This window comes from Haliotis rubra, unplaced genomic scaffold, assembly GCF_003918875.1.
Source record: "Haliotis rubra isolate DU_JTF1 unplaced genomic scaffold, ASM391887v1 Scf641, whole genome shotgun sequence".
Lineage (NCBI taxonomy): Eukaryota > Metazoa > Mollusca > Gastropoda > Lepetellida > Haliotidae > Haliotis > Haliotis rubra.
The window spans coordinates 173,780-192,635 of NW_025767348.1; the positions used below are offsets into that span (position 1 = coordinate 173,780).

The 18,856-nt window shown below is 41.6% G+C and overlaps 1 protein-coding gene across 1 annotated transcript in view; it reads left to right on the forward strand.

The window, feature by feature from the left end:
• The window catches only part of LOC124256880 (protein FAM124A-like), a 52,095-nt gene continuing 33,239 nt past the window's right edge, over nt 1–18,856 (forward strand). Inside the window, exon 1 of the mRNA XM_046690849.1 lies at nt 1–429. Coding sequence (XP_046546805.1) covers nt 350–429 — 80 coding nt within the window. The 5' untranslated portion in view covers nt 1–349. The remainder of the gene's footprint in view (nt 430–18,856) is intronic.

The following is an 18,856-nucleotide window of genomic DNA, read 5'->3' on the forward strand; positions in this document are numbered from 1 at the left end:
TTCGCCAAGCAGTGCGGAGCGAGTTCGCCTTGTTCAGATTATGTCGGTTAAGTGACGGACGGTGTTGATATGGAACGGCTGCGATAACTTGTCTGACTCGCATTGATAGACGACGCCATTTTATTTCATATGGATTTAAAAGTATACGCGGAAACGTTGTGAAGTTTGGAGTGGAACGTTTTACCTATATGTGACAATCTGTGACAGGAGTGCGTGACCGTTACTGAAAGTGTGACACACTTAAAAAGTCGTTATGTCGACGGTGACAGCAGTGATCTAAACATATACCTGTTGACGCATCAACAACCACTCGGATATTCCCTCGTACCCGTGTAGTCGTGAGACAAGCATGGAGACGTACCTACAACGGACGTACGGCCACAAGAAACAGACGGGGGACCAACGGAACTTTCCTTTCTGGGACTACAGGTACAGTGTATACACCATATCTCAATCTGGACTCGTGGTTGTAATGTTCTTTGCTACACAGTTACTTACAGAAATGTTTTATTTCCAGAAAATTGCAATGTATGTGTATTGATATTGATGAAGGTACCCGCGTGTTGATATTGATGATATTGCAGTGTGTTGATATTTGTCAAATACTGTCAACTTCGTTATGAATATTGGAGAACAGGGACAGATACATAATTAGACAGATTAATAATTATAAATTTACAATGAGGGCGGTACGTAATTTGAGAATTAATGAGAGAGAGAGATAGAGAGAGAGAGAGAGAGAGAGCAGTTCACAAATACCACAATCTGTTTTGCAATTCAAAATATAGTAACATGTTGTTTTTTTCCATAAAAGCACAATATTATTGATTCAATTTATAATATTGTACTATCATATGTAGACGCGTCATATATATTCCCCCAAATATAATTTGCGGGGCTACCATTTGAACTTCAATATTTACACGTTTAATTATATCGACCGTCCAATATTAATTTCGGTTAACCCTAACAACAGAAATATTATGCATAGACGCAAACCACGATGTCTACAGAGCGACTCTGTTAACGATGTCGTTGTAATATAGGTAACGTTATCTAGCAACACCTGTAACATTATTGACCTAAAAGCAGAAAATATACTACTCAATTCAATAAGAAATATTCCTGATCTCCCATTTTTATTTCGAATAAAACTGAACAATCTCCAAATGCCTATCACATATGGGGTGGGGGCGGGGGAGCTTTGTGGACAAAGCCTTCAATCGACATGTTAAGGCCTGGCATATACACATGTATACTTATGCCAATAATGGTTGTCACCCCCCTCCCCACCCCAACCCCACACACACCTCACAACCCCAACCCCTCTCCAATTAAAAAAATTGAAGGGGGTGACAACCATTATTGGCATGAGTATATAATGTGTGACGCCCATGTTTGTTAAACTGAAGATAGGGATGCCTACCACACGTTAACAGGGTGGTGGAGTAGCCTCATTGGCAAAGCGTTCGGTCGACCCGTTAAGTCCGACGTTCGATTCCCACATTGACATAATGTGTGATGTCCATTTCTGTTGTCCCTGTGACATTGTCGTGATTTTGCTAAACGCGGCGTAAAATTATTCTCACTCAGTCGCTGTCATACAAGGATAAGTATATGCATCAAATATATCGGATTACTATGCATGTCCACGAGCAAACGTGATACGAGTTTATTACATGGCTCTGATTTCCTCGTTACGTAAGTGTTATTTACCTTGTATCCGTAGCCACACCAGATAACATACAGTCCAACCCACCTATCTCGGACCAAACTTGAAGGCCTATAACCAACTGTTTCTTATACCATATATGGTACCACCTAGTCCTTACAAAGTAGTGGAAACAGTTACACTCGATAATGCAAACGGAAAGTATAAATTAATTACACCCGACAGAAACCCTGGGGGCAAAGAAACTCTTCCTTCTAGTTTACTGTATCGTGTTTGATTTCGAATTGAAAGCTTTTCTTAGCGATATTTTATCCCAAAGTGAACTCTTGTCTGGCGCTGTCAGCACTTGCAAATACGGTAGTCTTGTGGTTAAAGCGTACCCCGTCACGCCGGAGATCAGGGTTCGATTCCCACATGGGTACAATGTGTGAAGTCCATTTCTGGTCTCTCCCGCCGTCATATTGCTGAAAGACTGCTATAAGTGGCGTAAAACCGTACTCATCCCTCACTTAAGATGATTTTGTTTTACTTTCATAATTTGGTTGAGCTGTTGCAAAACTTTAAAGTTGATAATGTACAACTGTTGACGCTTTATCTCTGAAAATCAATATTTTCGGCACAAACTTACAATTCAAACATGACAGGGGTCATGTGGTGACGTCTTACCCCAGTCTTCACTGAACACATTTCCTTTAACTCAGCCAAAGGTTTTACACAAACAGTTTCGGGAATGAGCGCTGCTTAAAAAACAGACATAATCACATTTAACAACAATTCTTTCGACTTCCAATTACGTTAAAAGTTGACTCAGTAAGTGGACCCTCTTCCTCCGTCTCCAAGTTTACACAATCAATTATTCCAGGTACGGAAATGGTACCTGTGATCGATCAAACACCATACAATCTCGTTAAGTGCAAGTTAAGATGTCGCCGTTTGAATGAGCACGGGTTGACATAAGGATTTCAGTTTCCTTGTGGCGTTAAAGCCACGTTCCGGTGCAGATGGTGGTATCTTCATCAAACAAGTCTTCATCGACTTCTTAAGAGGCATTTAGAAGTTAGTATGGTGAAGAGGAACAATTTTGTATGGATAGACAACTATATTATTGCAATTTCGTTTCGGCGTAGATCCTACCTCCGTTATGAATCACTTGCATTCTTTTTGGTTCCGCTTCATCGGATGCATACCGTGTATATGTGGTTAAACACACTAATTTAGTGTGTATTTAGTTACACCTGGTGATGACTGTAATCTATTTCATGCCTGACACTGATTGACAGGTAGAACGTTGTACTTGATATAACTGTCACTCTTGATTAATATTAGCGCGACACGTAATGAACAGGAAGCACGTTCGCAGATATATAATTTAATAAAAACCTTGAACGTGTGTGAGGCCTCGGATATGTTGGAACTAGTCATTAATTTTGTAGACAATTTCTTTAAAATGACTAGAAAATATTCATCATAATTTTTGGGGTTCAGTATACATCGAGTTCGTATACAAGACTACATTCTTGCTGTGAGGTCATTATGCGTAGAAGCCGACGAAAGACTTGAATTTCGACGGGTATTTTTAATAATTATTTAAATTCAAATTTGTTTTGGCGTGTGCGTGTGTGTGCGTGCGTGCGTGTATGAGAGGGGAGGGGGCTTGTTTCGTTATCGTTGACTAATTGATTGATCGCCTCGTCACAAACACTGTAATTTCATCGAACTTAATTTAAAAAGTTCAAGTAGTTTAATTCAGCATTTTGAAGGCTCCCTGGACAATAACAACGCGCGTCCATCTGTTTAGACGCGTATTATTTTATCTCATGTGTAGGCATATGCATATATACCATGTGTATATATGTATAATGTATACTATATCTAACATATCAGTCATTGTATGTTTGTTATCCAACAGTCATCACGCTGATGACAAACAAACACATGTTCGGTAGACCACGTGTTCTGTAGTTGATGTACATGTACTGTCAGAATTGTTAATTGCCCTCGATGAGCGTCTCATCTTCAGTACGTACATGTTGGTCTGTACACAACGCTTGTTTACCCAAACTCTTCGAAGACGCCGTACGTTTCAGGCGACGCTCACGCTACGCTGTATACGCCAAGTATAGGTTCAATATGTCATACAGTGAAGCAGTTAGTCTGGACCCCGTTAATCCGAGAACTCCACATACAGGACAGTTAGTGCTTGGGTGTTTTGGATGTATGGTTGTCTTTGAATATTGCCCCGCGGTAATATTCAGCTACACATATAAATGAGAGCAGTGTGTAATTATTCAAATCGGGGCCAGACAATCCAGTGACTTCGCAAGAGCAGCGATCATCACAGTACGACAAGTGTGAACTAAATTTCAAGCAAGCCTGAATTCCCGATCCCGTTACTCGCCTCTTACGATAAGTTCCCCCGACGTGGTATTGCTGTAAAAGCGGATTATTGCAAAAAGCGGAGTAAAACTAAATTCACTCTTTCTCTCTTACGATAAACATGGGTAGATAAAGATAATTTTACTTGAAATCAAGCGAAACACGTGACTTTAAGCACCGATGCTCGTGATATCAATCACTGGATTGTCTGATCCTGAATCGTTATATTGCCCCCCGTTATATTGCTTGATTATTGCTATTGATAGGTGCGGAGTAAAACTACAATCACACAAAATTCGCAAACGGTATATCTTAGAAACAATGATTGTTCATGATAATATCTTGGATTGTAATAGACATGCAAATTTCGAATACAAAACCAGAAGAAAACTAAACACTGGACCTTAGATTAAAATTCGGTATTCACATGGATAAGCATTATAAAGGTCCTTTAAGAGGAGCGAAGGTTCGACACTGAAAGTAACTTTGAATTTAGTCATTCAGAAACTTTGTGATAGTGTACAAAAGTCATCTTCTTTGTTGACCCCAACTCAGTCACTTATAAGAGGCGACTAACGAGATCGGGTGGTCAGGCTCGCTGACTTGGTTAACACATGGCATCGGTTCCCAATTGCACAGATCGATGCTCATGCTGTTGATCACTAGATTGTCTGGTCCAGACTCGATTATTTACAGAACGCCGCCAAACAGCTGGAATATTGCTGAGGGCGGCGTAAAACTAAACTCACTCACTTATAAGATATGTCTTTGTTACAAATATGGCAGTAATCAAAGTCACGAGACGTAGACCGGAAATAGACATCAAAATGCAGTTGTCTAATAAAAAGATCTTGTTAGTCAAGAAAGGAAGTGATCCTCAACGCGTCTACCACAGCTTGGATAAACATTGCGTTGTATGATGAACATGTGATATACGAGGCAGTCGGGTAGCCTAGTGGTTAAAGCGTTCGCTCGTCACGCAGAAGACCCGGGTTCGTTTCCCCCCACGTGGCTACAATGCGTGATTCCCATTTCTGGTGTCCCCCGCAGTGATATTGCTGGAATATTGCTAAAAGCGGCCTAAAACAAACTCACTCACTCACTCACTCACTCAATGATATAGAACCCTTGGGAGACGTATTTTGTATTTAGATGTCGTGCCATTAACTCTGAAGGTCAAGGACACTGTAACATGTTTTCTGCTGCCTATTCGCCATATCAAAACTTGAAAGAATTATGGAATTATGAAATATCCGTTTTGACAATTTAACCCGAAATCTCCAAAAATCTGTTTCATTTCATTATATTAATCGTGTAACAAAAGTATCTAGCCAGGAATCTGAAGGTCAGGTTGAAATCTACTTTAAACTTCTACCATGCATAACTCACGTCAAGCATCTAATATTCTCAGATTTCCTTATGTAAAGAGCTGTACTTCAACTCAGGATATCGGCACTTCCCTGTCTCGCGATCGCGATCTTACGTATTCGTCAACCGACCCCGGAATACCGATCGCTCGGCCAGGATGCTTGCCGACAAATTGTTTACTTTACCTGAAATACTTGTGATTTTATCCGTCAAGGCGAACTCGGTTTATTGAAGATTGAGCTCTATTCCTGGGTCAGGTCAATCGCTTAAATTATTCGGCAATACTCGCCAAATGTTAATCGACCGTCAGATGTCGAGCCAAATAACCGACCGATACCAATTTTATTCAGTGGACAAGGCCGCTTAGGCGGTTGGTTTTGAAGCCCGGCCACCACTGACGTAAATCTACCCAAGGTAAAAGGTTTGTTATGATCACGCTTCTGGGGAACCTCAGCGTCTCAAGGTCACTGGGGATAATCATAGGTCCGTCGTTGGCAACACGCTGGTCAATGGCGATTAACGACTTATACAGAAATCGACAATCAGCCCTCTCCCTCAAATCTCCTATTTCAACCCAGCCTGTTTTATTATCAACACAAAATTACGTTTATTAATACGATATTGAAACAGACATGACGAACGAAGAAAGTAAATCAAATCTTTAAATGTCAATATAAATGGACCATCAGCCCTCTCCCTCGAATCTCCTATTTCAACCCACCCTGTTTTATCATTAAGATTAAATTACGTTTATTAATACGATATTGAATTCAGACATGACGAACGGGAAGTAAATCCAATCTTTAAATGTCAATAACATTTACATTTCAAATCAAATGTTGTAAAGTCACTTACTAATACATGATATTTAGTCAAACTTGAGGACAAGAAAATATGTAAAAGATAAGATGTAAGATGTAATAATGGATATTTAAAAACACTCTATGAAATTATACATCTTCGAAACTTCAAAAGATGTCAATATACCCAAAGCAGTGTTCGAGTGCAGTGTTATTTGTCAAGTGTACATTTCCACAAAACTCTACTCCCGAATTAAACCATATTGCATAGTTAAGTTAGCTTAAAAAACCCAATACTTTTCCTCAAATACCTTCTGTAACTATGTTGTTCGCATATTACATCTGTTCAAGATCGTGAAATTACAACGTTTTCACTTTTTGTTACACGACTCAACCTTTCATGGGCATCAACATCAAACCATATCAATTTCAACGCACAATAGCCAAAACCAATAATGACAGCCCCGTCAATCATTATGTCGTTTACTCACGCCCCAGCACGTGCGCTCATGACCCTGCACGAGCCACCTGCTCGTGCTCCACGTGGACCAGCTGACGTATACCCGTAACGTTACAAGACGAATACAATGGTGGGTTCAACGCTATACATTATAGATGGCGGATAATAGCGCGCTGTACACCCCCTTTACCGCGAAGACAGATATCTTTGTAGTCGTACAATTTCCTAAACACGGCTTGTCTGTTCACCGAGTATGTTCAACACATGGCGCTTTTGAGCAACATGTCTATTTGCGGAGTCAATTCAAATGAATTGAATTGTTACTCAACAAACATTGACTCGTGTTTTTTATCATATCTTTTTAAAACTTTTCAAGCATGTGTTATCATATCTTTTTTCGTTTCAACTTTTCATCAAACAGCAAGATGTTTGACTTCCCGGCGAGTTTTCCCGCCATCAGTTGTATGAGTAGCGTTATCAACCATTTGTGGTTCAAAATCGTCAGATATGTGGTTGGGTGATGGAGGAACGTTGCGAGTGGCAGATAGGCTATCACAAAACTTTAATCCAACCTAGTTTAGTATCTAAACAACTTGAGATAATGTCAAAACTGCTACAAGACAATATGTTGACTTCTCAGACGGTGGTCGAAGGTTATCTTTCACATTCCAACCGTATCGTTCTACTCTGTGAGACACAAACACACTTTAGGCGCAAGATACGATGAAGCTCTTGATCTGCTGAACACAAACTAGCACTTAAGTGTGTTCGATAGCACGTCTCTATCGAGCAGTACTATGTAGGAAGAACTCTTGACATCTCCACGACAGCAGCACAACATACACGTGATGAAACCATCGCAACATCGTCGACACGTCCTTCACACTTAATCACAATTATTCATCCTCTGATGCCAAGCTCAGATGAATTGGCAACTGAAACATCGCTGATCTGATGTAATCTTGCTAAATACTACTTAAAGATTGGGAGAAGGATTGACAGAGGGAAGGAAAAATGTTTGTGTATGACATGGGATGTAGTCCATTGCGAAGATTCGCCAGAACATCGTGAATCATTTGAAGCGAGTCCGGGTGTTTTTTGAAACTCCACACACATTATTCAAGCACTGTTAAGGAGTTCGGGGGATTGCTGCTGTGGCCTTGAATCGTGTATGCACGATTTGCATGCTCTTCTCTCTTCGTCGCATTTCCTGTTTTATGACCTTGGTGTGATGTAAGTCCGTGTGTGTTCCCATGTTCTGTCTCTATATGGGCGCGTTTGAAACTGACGTTCCTGCTGTCTCGGCGAGAGTTGTCTATGCTAGTCGAAGGGGAAGACTATGGATTGTGTGGTCCATGGTTGGTGGTGGTGACTTTGGTCATAGGGTGATGTTGTACCCGACCTCCTGGGTCGTTGTTCGCAATACCAATCACTGGATTGTCCCGAACGTATTCGGATGATGATGAAAATTATCATCATCATATCATCATCATTATCATATAACGTCATCGCCATAATCGTCACAGCAAACCATCAAAAAGCACGTTGCCGTCGCCATCAACATCATTGTCATCATCAACATCATCATCATCATCATCAAGATGCCGTCTTCATGCTTTGTAGAATGCATGTAACCGTGCTTTTGCACATAGAAAACAGGGTCGGTGGGGTAGCCTAATGGTTAAAGTGTTGGCTCGTCACGCCGAAGACCCGGGTTCGATTTCCCACATGGGTACAATGTGTGAAGCCCATTTCTGGTGTCCCCCGCCGTGATGTTGCTGGAATATTGCTAAAACCGGCGTAAAACCAAACTCAGTCAGTCCCTCACATACATCAGGATGCTTTGTTAATTATGTGATCATCAGGGGCGGTGGGGTAGTCTAGTGGTTAAAGCGTTCGCCCGTCACGCCGACAACCCGGGTTCGATTTCCCACATGGGTGCAATGTGTGAAGCCCATTTCTTGTGTCCCCCGTAGTGATAGTGTTGGAATATTGCTAAAAAGCGGCGTAAAACTAAACTCACTCACTATCTGATCATCAAAGAGCGAGTTCTGGCGTCCTCCATCGTGACATTGCTGAAAGATCTAGACGACTAAAAGTTGCGTAAAGCCGCTCAAACGTACTGAATCTAGAGCAACATGTTCACCAATTCCACAAGTGCGACTTCATCACTTGTCCTATTAGTTTTAAATTAATTAACTTTCAGAACCCCGCCATTCCATCCTGTAGGTCACAGATCAAACAGAAGCTATTTTCTTTGTCTCCAACAAACACTTAAACACATTTAACCATCCCAACATCAGATCAAACATTCATGATCACAGTTAACACCGCGACACCGAACACATCTACTTTCTCCCACACAGCCCCCACCCCTCCCCCCGCGCTGACCACCCACCTCAATGTTGACACACCACATCCTACCCAGCCGCCACCCCTCAGTCACCTTTGTTCAACACTCGTACTCTCACCCTCGTGACACGAGGTCAGCAATAGTCTGCCTTAACAATATTTACACAAACTTTATAAACATTCTTGCTCCATTTACAAAGTCCATTCGATAATCCACTCAAAAGGAATTCAGTTCCGGTGGGCAATGTGTTTATGATCAATGTCGACCTCGGTCCGGCCAGTCTGGTCAATCCACCTGGTCAGCCAAGGGCGGCCATGTCGCCATCGAGACGACTAGAGGAGGGTTTTGTTTGCTCATAACCTGAATGTTATGTATATGTGTACTGCACGCCTATGTATATATCCCTATGTGTTCTCTAGGCCTGTGCCTATATCTCTATTGACTTCCCGGTCAGTTCCCTGTGATCATGTGTACCTATAGCTTGAGTCAGAATAAGGACAATGCCATATGTGAGATTATGCCATACAGTGTTTGACATACGGCTAGAACGGCGTACGGGAGGATGTTTAAAATATCCCCTGACTCAGTAGGTGTGACAATGTCTTATCTCCGTGTATGTAGGTGTATATTTATGTATGAAGAATTCCAAAAATGGACATGCCGTATGTCCTGTTTTTCTGGAGCTGTAAAGACTTTAGAAAGTGTAAGTAAACATTCGCGGAATATTGGGGGCGGCGTAGCCATGTGGTTAAAGCGTTGGTTAGTCACGCCGAAGACCCGGGTTCGATTCCCCACATGGGTACAATGTGTGAAGCCCATTTCTGGTGACCCCCGCCGTCATATTGCTGGAATATTGCTAACAGCTACATAACACTAAAGTCATTTACTCGTAGAATAGAGCTGTAGCGATGAATACTAGTAAACTCGGAAGCAATCTTTGATGTGATTATCTTCAGGTATATTTCTGGGACATTGACATTCAAATGTCACACTTGTAAAACCACCGTAAGATGCTCTTTCTTATCCAGGAAAGCTGAATCTTCCGCAGAGCTTGAAGCTGAACAAATGTAACTGAAGTCATAGATTTAGATAATTTGTTAAAGCCGTTAAATTGTGCAAGATCAGTAATAAGCGTATAGTTTAGTTATAAATATTCTCCTAAAGAGCGATAAGGTAGCCTAGCGGTTAAGCGTTCGCTCTTCAAGCGGAAGACCCGGGTTCAATTCCCAACCGTGACATTGCTGGAATACTGTTAGAAGCGGCGTAAAACCATACTCTTTCACTACGTCACTTTATGTCTTGTTATTCTTAATTGTGGTGGCACACGCAACAAAGTTATTCATGCACTGCAGATATGCGCCCGTATCTGTAACAGGATCCGATACTTCTTATTTCCTGTGTGTTCCATATTCAGTAGGGCGGCGGGGTAGCCAAGTGGTTAAAGCGTTGGCTCGTCACGCCGAAGACCCGGGTTCGATTCCCCACATGGGCAAAATGTTTGAAGCCCATTTCTGGTGTCCCCCGCCATGATATTGCTGGAATATTGCTAAAAGCGGCGTAAAACTAAACTCAGTCAGTCAGTCCATATTCAGTTTATCAGCGTCAGTTATACAGGTTGCATAGCTCTTCACTGAAAAACAGTTTTTTTATGTAAGAATTTATGTGTAATAATTACACCATATTGCCATTACTCACGACAGTCTTTCTCATGAGCGTTCGTCAAGTGTAATGCTCCCTGCCCTCTAAAGTACAGTTATACTTTACAGATTTAGTTACGCAACTACGAATTCAAATGCGACATCGATGTCGTAAATTTAACAGCTCCACTTTAAAACATATTACTTTCATAATCGCGTTTTTGTGGGTTAAATCACCAGTCATTTATGTTTAAGCATATATTCAGCTTTTACAAACAAGATACGCACTATGTCCATTTAGTTTTATTGACATATTTTATATCTAAGACACTGTTCTGTTCAATAAGGCATCAGCTATTCTCACAGTCAAGCTCAGACACCATTATCACCTTAAATGGGATTAAACTTACCAGCAGTCTCTCACATGTTGCCTTGAAATTGGGCAATTAAATTCAATAAAACGCCACGCCTGACTGACCAGGCCGAGGGTCAAGTGTTCTAATGTTGTCGTCGCAACGAGGCGACATGTTGAACACGATGCCCCCTCAGGGTGCGTCAGGTCTCAGGCGCTCAGCGTGACGCTGCAAGGAGGTTGAACGTGTGTTGAAATGCCCATTAAGCCAATGATATGGTTTAAACGTGTGAACATTACAAACTCCGAACATGGTTGGGGATGGGATACGGTCATGCACATGGCGACTGTATAATTATGATCGTATCGTTATCTCACGCCCCTGCGGGATTGCTGAGGGGGGACCGGTTTTACAATGAGGGTGTGCAAACTGGACTGTTATCTACGAAAGAAGGATTTGGTAATCGATGTTGACGTGTGACCTACTTTCAACAGGTCACCGTTCATTGGTCATCCGACATACGTGCATGTATAGCGGCAACGTCCTCACTACGCCGATCTAGTGGAGTATATGCTGGAGTCGACATTGTCGACGTCAATGTGTTTTAGGTGAAGCTATTCTGCGAACATTTAGAAGCAAGCATACAAGTTCTAAATTCAATCCGAATTTATTTATTTTATATTTTATTCAAAATAAACAGTTTTATTACCAATCACCCACAGAATGTTAATTTAGGAATTGGATGCCATTTCAGACCTCCATTCCGTCTCTTTCCTCGGCGTATCTGGTTTAATTAAACAATTAGTTTATTCAGTTCAAAGTTCAATAGGAGAATTTCCACGTATATATCTACCTAATCTGGTTTGAGACAAATAAACTCGGAAGATCTGTTTTTCTATCCGTACACACTGACAAGTCAAAGACACGTCTTGACGGTATCTACATAACAACGACCGACTGACTTCTACATGCTGGATATCCCGTTATCAGTGACAGTTATTATACTTTCCAGCGTTATTACTTACCGTATATACCATAACAAGAGCCGGCAGGTATGAGGCAACTAACGGGATCGGGTGGTCAGACTCGCTGACTTAGTTGACACATCATCGTATCCCAGTTGCGTAGATCGATGCTCATGATGTCAATCACTGGATTGTCTTGCCCAGATTCGATTATTTACAATACCCCGTCATATAGGTGGGACAATTGAGTGCGTCGTAAACCCAAAATCAAAATGAATGAATCGACCAATTTACGCAGTTCTAAACGTCAGACCCCCAGTTTAGAAGTGATAACACGATTACATTTAATGTATATTACAATTTCACATTTGAAACGAATTAAATCCATAAAACCCATTCGTCATCCTTCGACCTTTTCAATAACACGCTAAACTTGCCCGAAAGCTCACACAACTGCTTGCGAAGACTGCAAAGCCTTAACGTTTGGTCATGCGCAGTAAGAGTACAATGAGTATAAATCCGCCTTCAAAGGGCAGTAAATCTGCTGTGTTTATCTGCGTTTTTTTAACCCTTTTCGTACCAGTGTGACAAATGTCACACCTTTGTGTCACGTTCTAGCCCAAGTGGTCATTACTTGGTAAAGGAGCAGTCAAGAGTTAAAAATTTAAAAATCAACCACCAATTCATTCTTTTAGTGTTTAAACATACCCAGAATTGTTGACATGCGCAAAGAGATTTCAAAGCGAATCCTACTTTGAGTGATGATACATTTGGTGTTGAGTCAGAGCTTTCGAGTTCATTGCTATCAGGTGAGAGTGTTTTACTTGTTTTAGGTCAGACTGAGTGAAATATGCTGTGTTCAAGATTACTGAACTGAAATAAGGTGTGTGTGCGTACGTGCGTGCGCATACGACACTGTTTGATAAAGACGAGATTAATGCCGATCTTTCAGTGCTTGCACACTGAGATACCAAGCCACATTTCAACATGGACCCGCAACTAAGACACAATGCGATCTTGTCCTTGTTTGGTCCCTTTAATTCCCATCTCGGATTGAGACGCTGTTCATTATAACAGTACCTATACTATGGAATCTTAGAAGGGACATTGTCAAGTTATCGCATTGTCGCCCCATCTAAGATGTGTAAAAAAGCCTTAAAATTTCGCGAAAATGCGACACATTCATAATGTCGCATCGTCGTCGTTGTCCAGCATTTTTTCACACATCTTAAATGGGGCGACAATGCGACATATTTGGACGTTGAAAAAATGTCGCTATGTCGCATTGACGTCGCCGTTTTGATGAATATGATAATATCATTCAAAGCGCGACAACGCGACAAATGGCCAAAATGTCGCGTTGTCGCATCTTGGTGAATTTTACAATTTTTGCTTGTCTTTGTGAGGCGACAACGCGACAATGACCCTTCTTGGATTCCATACTGTGCTGTTCTTTGTTGATAGCAATTATATAACCTCGGGAAAGTTGATTTTATTTGATCATAAGCCTGACGATCTGTTACGTATTACACTACCAATCTCAAACCTTCTACTCGGTATAATCACGTATAAATGCCCAAGTAACTAAACCTATGTCAATATCAATGAAACAAAGTGGTAACTTCCAATCACTTATTACACAAAATACAACATTCGGTTGTACAGGAATTTTGAGACCCGTGAAGATTCGGGGTTTGAATTGGTCTTCAGCAGCTCAAGGTTGCATGAGAAGCGACTAACGGGGTGGGGTGAGCAGGCTTGATGACCTGGGTGATGCTTGTCATGGTATCCTAGCTATGTAGATCAGTGCTCATAATGCTGATCACTGGATTGACTGGTCGATTTTTTTCAGACCGCTGTATAGAGTGAGACCCCAGATACCGGGACCTCAGATATCCGGAAACCTCACCTTCCTGTCAATTTCCATTAAAAGAATCCCTTACGTTGTAAAAGTGACTGTCTGTAACGGATACGCTGTTTCCATTTCCGGACGGTAAATTTTACAAACCAGCCGGCTAAATCAGCACAAGATTGACTCACTTTTCTGCACGATATGCATCTTACTACATGTATACAATATGCACCAACAACTTCTCGTAATTTACCTCCCTTACCCAAAATTGTACCGTGTCATTGTTTGCGGCGCGACGTCACGGGCTATTGTCCGGGCGTGACTGAGACTGGTGTTTATGTTGGTATATACCTGTTATGAATTCTATGTCTACTATCTACTTGGGGTGAGTCAGGCTGTGCCTAGTATTTGTTTGCTTTTCTCGTGTGAACACCAGCGTTGTGATCTTGCCAAACATCCAAACAAACACGGTTATAATTTACAATGAATCGTAAAACACCGCTAATCAATAATCATTATCTTGAAATGGGCCATAAAGTTTACATAGTCGTCATGCATGACGTTAGTGATATTACTTTGATAGACGAAGGCGGTTGTTAAAAATGAACCGTATTTTTTCCTCATCAAGATTCAGGGTTTCAATGCAGGTTCGCATGATCTAGTTTTAAACACGCAATGTTAAATTATGCGTAAGCACCTGCTCCTCTGGCACTGAATCGTTTTACAATTGATAAATCACGGATAAGGGGCGTTTGTCTGTTTTGGTTGAAAGAGATTTCTTTGAGGTTTTCATTTTCAACCTCAATTGTTTTTTTATGATCTTCACATTTAGATAAATTTGAGAATATTTTCTCCCTATTTGATCTTTATGTTCACAAAAAGCAATTATGTGAAGATATTTGAGAGCTGAGTGTTAATGTATGCAAGTAGCTTACTCATGGCATCTTCGTGGAAAGTATATAGAATTGTGAACAATGTGCATCACTTCTCAAGTGACAGTAAAACTCCATGTCTCAAGGGGCGGTTAGGTAGTGAAAGCGGTTAGTTGGTTAAAGCGTTCGCGCCTCTCACAGAAGACACGGGTTTGCTTCCCAACATGTATACAATATGGGAACCCTGTTCCCGATGTGGTATTTCTGAAGGCGGTGTACGACTTTTCACGGAAGGGTATTTTATTTCTCTGTTGATACCCGAAAGCGTCATCATTCTTATTGGAAAGAACCATGTACATTTGTGATCGTGTGGCTAGTTATAACTATATAGAGGCGTTCGTTGATGCTGCCATTTTGTGTTTGAAATCTGGTACCGGATGTGCGGTTTCAAAATGGATCACTTTCAATCAAAAGTGTGCAAAGTGTCTCAAAAGCAAAACCTGGACGGGTGTCGCAGACGATCGTTGGGGTCGGGCTTGGGGATAGAGATATCCGCTAAGATACGATAATCCTTTAGGGCAATTATACTGGGGAAGTACACGGCATGTCATAACAATTTACAAATAATATCCAGTCCTATCATACTCTTTTACATATCTCAACATAAACTTCATGAAAGAAAGACACGTAAGATGTTTATCAATAGATGAGGCATAGTCAACACACATGAAAAAGCACAAAATATCTTTGAGATGACCCCTTGTGCCTGTAGGCAGCACGTGCATTCCATGCCAGGTGAGTCGACGGTCCGTCGTCATACCTGGCTGAGCGACCTAATTGCCATCTATAGTCTGATCTATAGTTTCAGTTTTGCCCAATTTTACGAGTAAACATGCTTTTCTGGATATTCTATTACGCATCCCACTGAATGCCAAGTTAGGCCGAAGTGGGTTATTTCGACATTTGCTGTTTGCAGTTGTGTAAAGTTTAGGGATACAGAGTAACAGCCTAAAAACAGGTTTTTTTCTATTTCCGACAGTACTTTAGTTCATGATTTAGTGTCAGTGTTAATCCTATCACGCAAATTGAAACAACCGGGTATAGACTGGTCTTCAGTTACCCGGGCTTGTTGTAAGAGTTCGATTAACGGGATCGGGTGGTCAGACTCGCTGACATGGCATACTATCCCAATTGGATAGATCGACGCTCATGATGTCAATCACTGGATTGTCAGGTCCAGATTCGTACAGACCGCCATCATATCGCTGCAACAAGCAAACAAAATATACTCATGGAAACAAATAAGGGAACACCTGAAAAGTCCAAATGTTTCTTTATTCTTTTCCCACGTTTCTTCACAAGCTTTGTATTGCACTGTGGGTGAAATTCTGGAAAAGAATAAAGGAACACTTGTACTTTCAGATGTTCCCTTATTAGTGTCCATGAGTATATTTACACACTTTGTACAAGGTTGGGCGGTGACGCTACTGACAAGAGGATAATGGGATGCTGAGGCCACGGCAACTTAGCGATGTTGCTCACTCTGTCAGTCACAGGTTTTAAAACCTGGATTCATAATTTACGAACGCTGTGTTATATTAACGCACATGGCAAACAGTATGTGAAAATAATATAATGCCTCAGCTCTGTCACCTCACAGTTCGGCCCCGTTCACAACCAATGCCAGTCACAGTCCATCAGACATCTTACGGTGATCGTAACTCCAATACCTTAACATAGACTTACAACAGTCCACCCGTGAAGGTCCGGGTTAGAATATTGATCTTCAGTTACCCATGCTTGTCGTAAGAGGCGACTAACGGGATCGGGTGGTCAGGCTCGCTGACTTGGTTGACACATGTCATCGGTTTCCAATTGCGTAGATTGATGTTCATGGTCTTGATCACAGGATTGTCTGGTCCAGACTCGATTATTTACAGATCACCGCCATATAGCTGGAATATTGCTGAGTGCGGCGTAAAACTAAACTCACTCACTTGCGACAGTCGTAGCGTAGAACATCACTCACTCACTGAATCTACAGGTATACATTTAGCATCCCCGAGGCTTTCTCTGCCCGTGTTCAACTGTGTCAACACGACGTTGTAGACGTGATGACATTAGTTACGTACGACACCATACTGACCTTTCTAGTGCACGCTGCATCACCAGCGTCGGTGCAAATGCACAGCTCATTACATCTTCAAAACCTCTAGGCCTACTCGTTCGACTGTGTCGGTTATGTTTCAATGTGTCATTAAAGTTAATAATGTAGAAATAATACTTGAACAAACACGTTATTAATGTTTTTCAAATACTTTCTAAAGCTGTCCCTCGAAGATAAAATCATGTCGATACAAAAGCGTCTTAAATATTTTGTCGTGATGAAATTGGCAGATTATTTGGAACCCTTTTGAAGGACTTATTTTTCAGAAGATTACTTTGTCAGAATTTACATCATAATATTCCGTCGCTATTGCTGAATTACGTGTAACCGACCCAGTGTCCAGGGTAATCAATACGTCAATAGGTTCGTCGGAAGCTGGGGTAGAAAGTTGCTAAGGTTTCCATTGTGCATTAAAGGAAGGCAGTTTTCTTATTCCAAAAATACCGCAATGGTTTTGATTTGTTTCATCTAGACCGACTTCGGGACTTTGCGAAATGCTGATTTGGTGTCTCTGAATGCCACAATTCTGGTCTTGATGAATGGCGCGAGCGAAGCGAGAGATCGGAAAACACTAGATTGATGTCGACAGTTACTGAAAGAATGTCCCCAAGCAAAGTAGTAGCTTGTTAGATCGTTCGGTACATTTCTTGTAAAGGTCGACGCACCGAGGAGGGTTATTTCGGTTAAAGGCCCAGGCGCCGTCTTCACAAAGCAGTCTTAATACTAAGACCCCCTTTCACCCGTGCAGTTGTTTCGGCCATGTCAAGGTTAACCCATGAGATTAAGGCGCTGTGATTCACAATGAAGAGTTGTGTCCCTTGAGTACACCGGGATCTTGTGATCGTGAGTTCGAATCCCGGGTTGCCCGATCATGTTTCTAGGTTTGTCTGTACCATGCCCGAGCTCGACGGTTTCAGCAATCTGGTACAATACAGCAACATTTATCATGCTCTACTCCCACATCAAGCTGGTGAGTGAGTGAGTGAGTTTGGTTTTACGCCGCTTTTAGCAATATTCCAGCAATATCACGGCGGGGGACACCAGAAATGAGCTTCACACATTGTACCCATGTGGGGAATCGAACCCGGGTCTTCGGCGTGACGAGCGAACGCCTTAACCATCAGGCTACCCAACCGCCCCTCAAGCTGGTGAAACTTGAATACTTGAATACGGTTAAGGGCGGCATTAAGCAAAATTCACTCACTAACTCACTCCAAATCTGTAGACAGCAACCATGGAACCTTGTTGATTTTGATTCTCTATTCTATTGTATGAAGGGCTTCCAATCCAACTCACTCACTGTATATCAACTGTAGATTAACTATAATCACTGGATTAGGACTGGCGTTAGAAAAGTGTTACTGAAATCCAAATCCGGCTGCTAATCTTAATCTTACAGATACCAAATCCCCTGCTAAAGTATTATCACACACAACAACCGTAGTCAAAAACAAATTTCGACAAAACAAAACTTTCTCGAGATGTATTGAATAGGTCGATATAAAACATTATTTTGTGACTAAAGGGCCAACAAGTTCACCTATAAATGCATGCTTGTATGTTCTGGAACTTTCAAATATCTATCGCTCCGAATGATGCACCAAACATCTGTTGTTGGGGAAGGGAACTACGTCCTTCTGTAAATTAAGTTACCAATTAACAATTGCAGCCCCTGTGGGTTCATTTACTGCAGGGGCGGTGGGGTAGCCTAGTGGTTAAAGCGTTCGCTCGTCACGCTTAAGACCCGGGTTCTATTCCCCACATGGGTACAATGTGTGAAGCCTATTTCTGGTGTCCCCCGCCGTGATGTTGCTGGAATATTGCTAAAAGCGGTGTAAAACCATACTCACTCACTCACTCACTCACTAATGTACTGCATCTACAGATCTACCCTGCAAATGAATTGTGTTTTACGCCGCTTTGAACAGCATTTGAGAGGGTGTGCTTTTGACTGCATGTCACCTTAATGTCACCTAAGTGA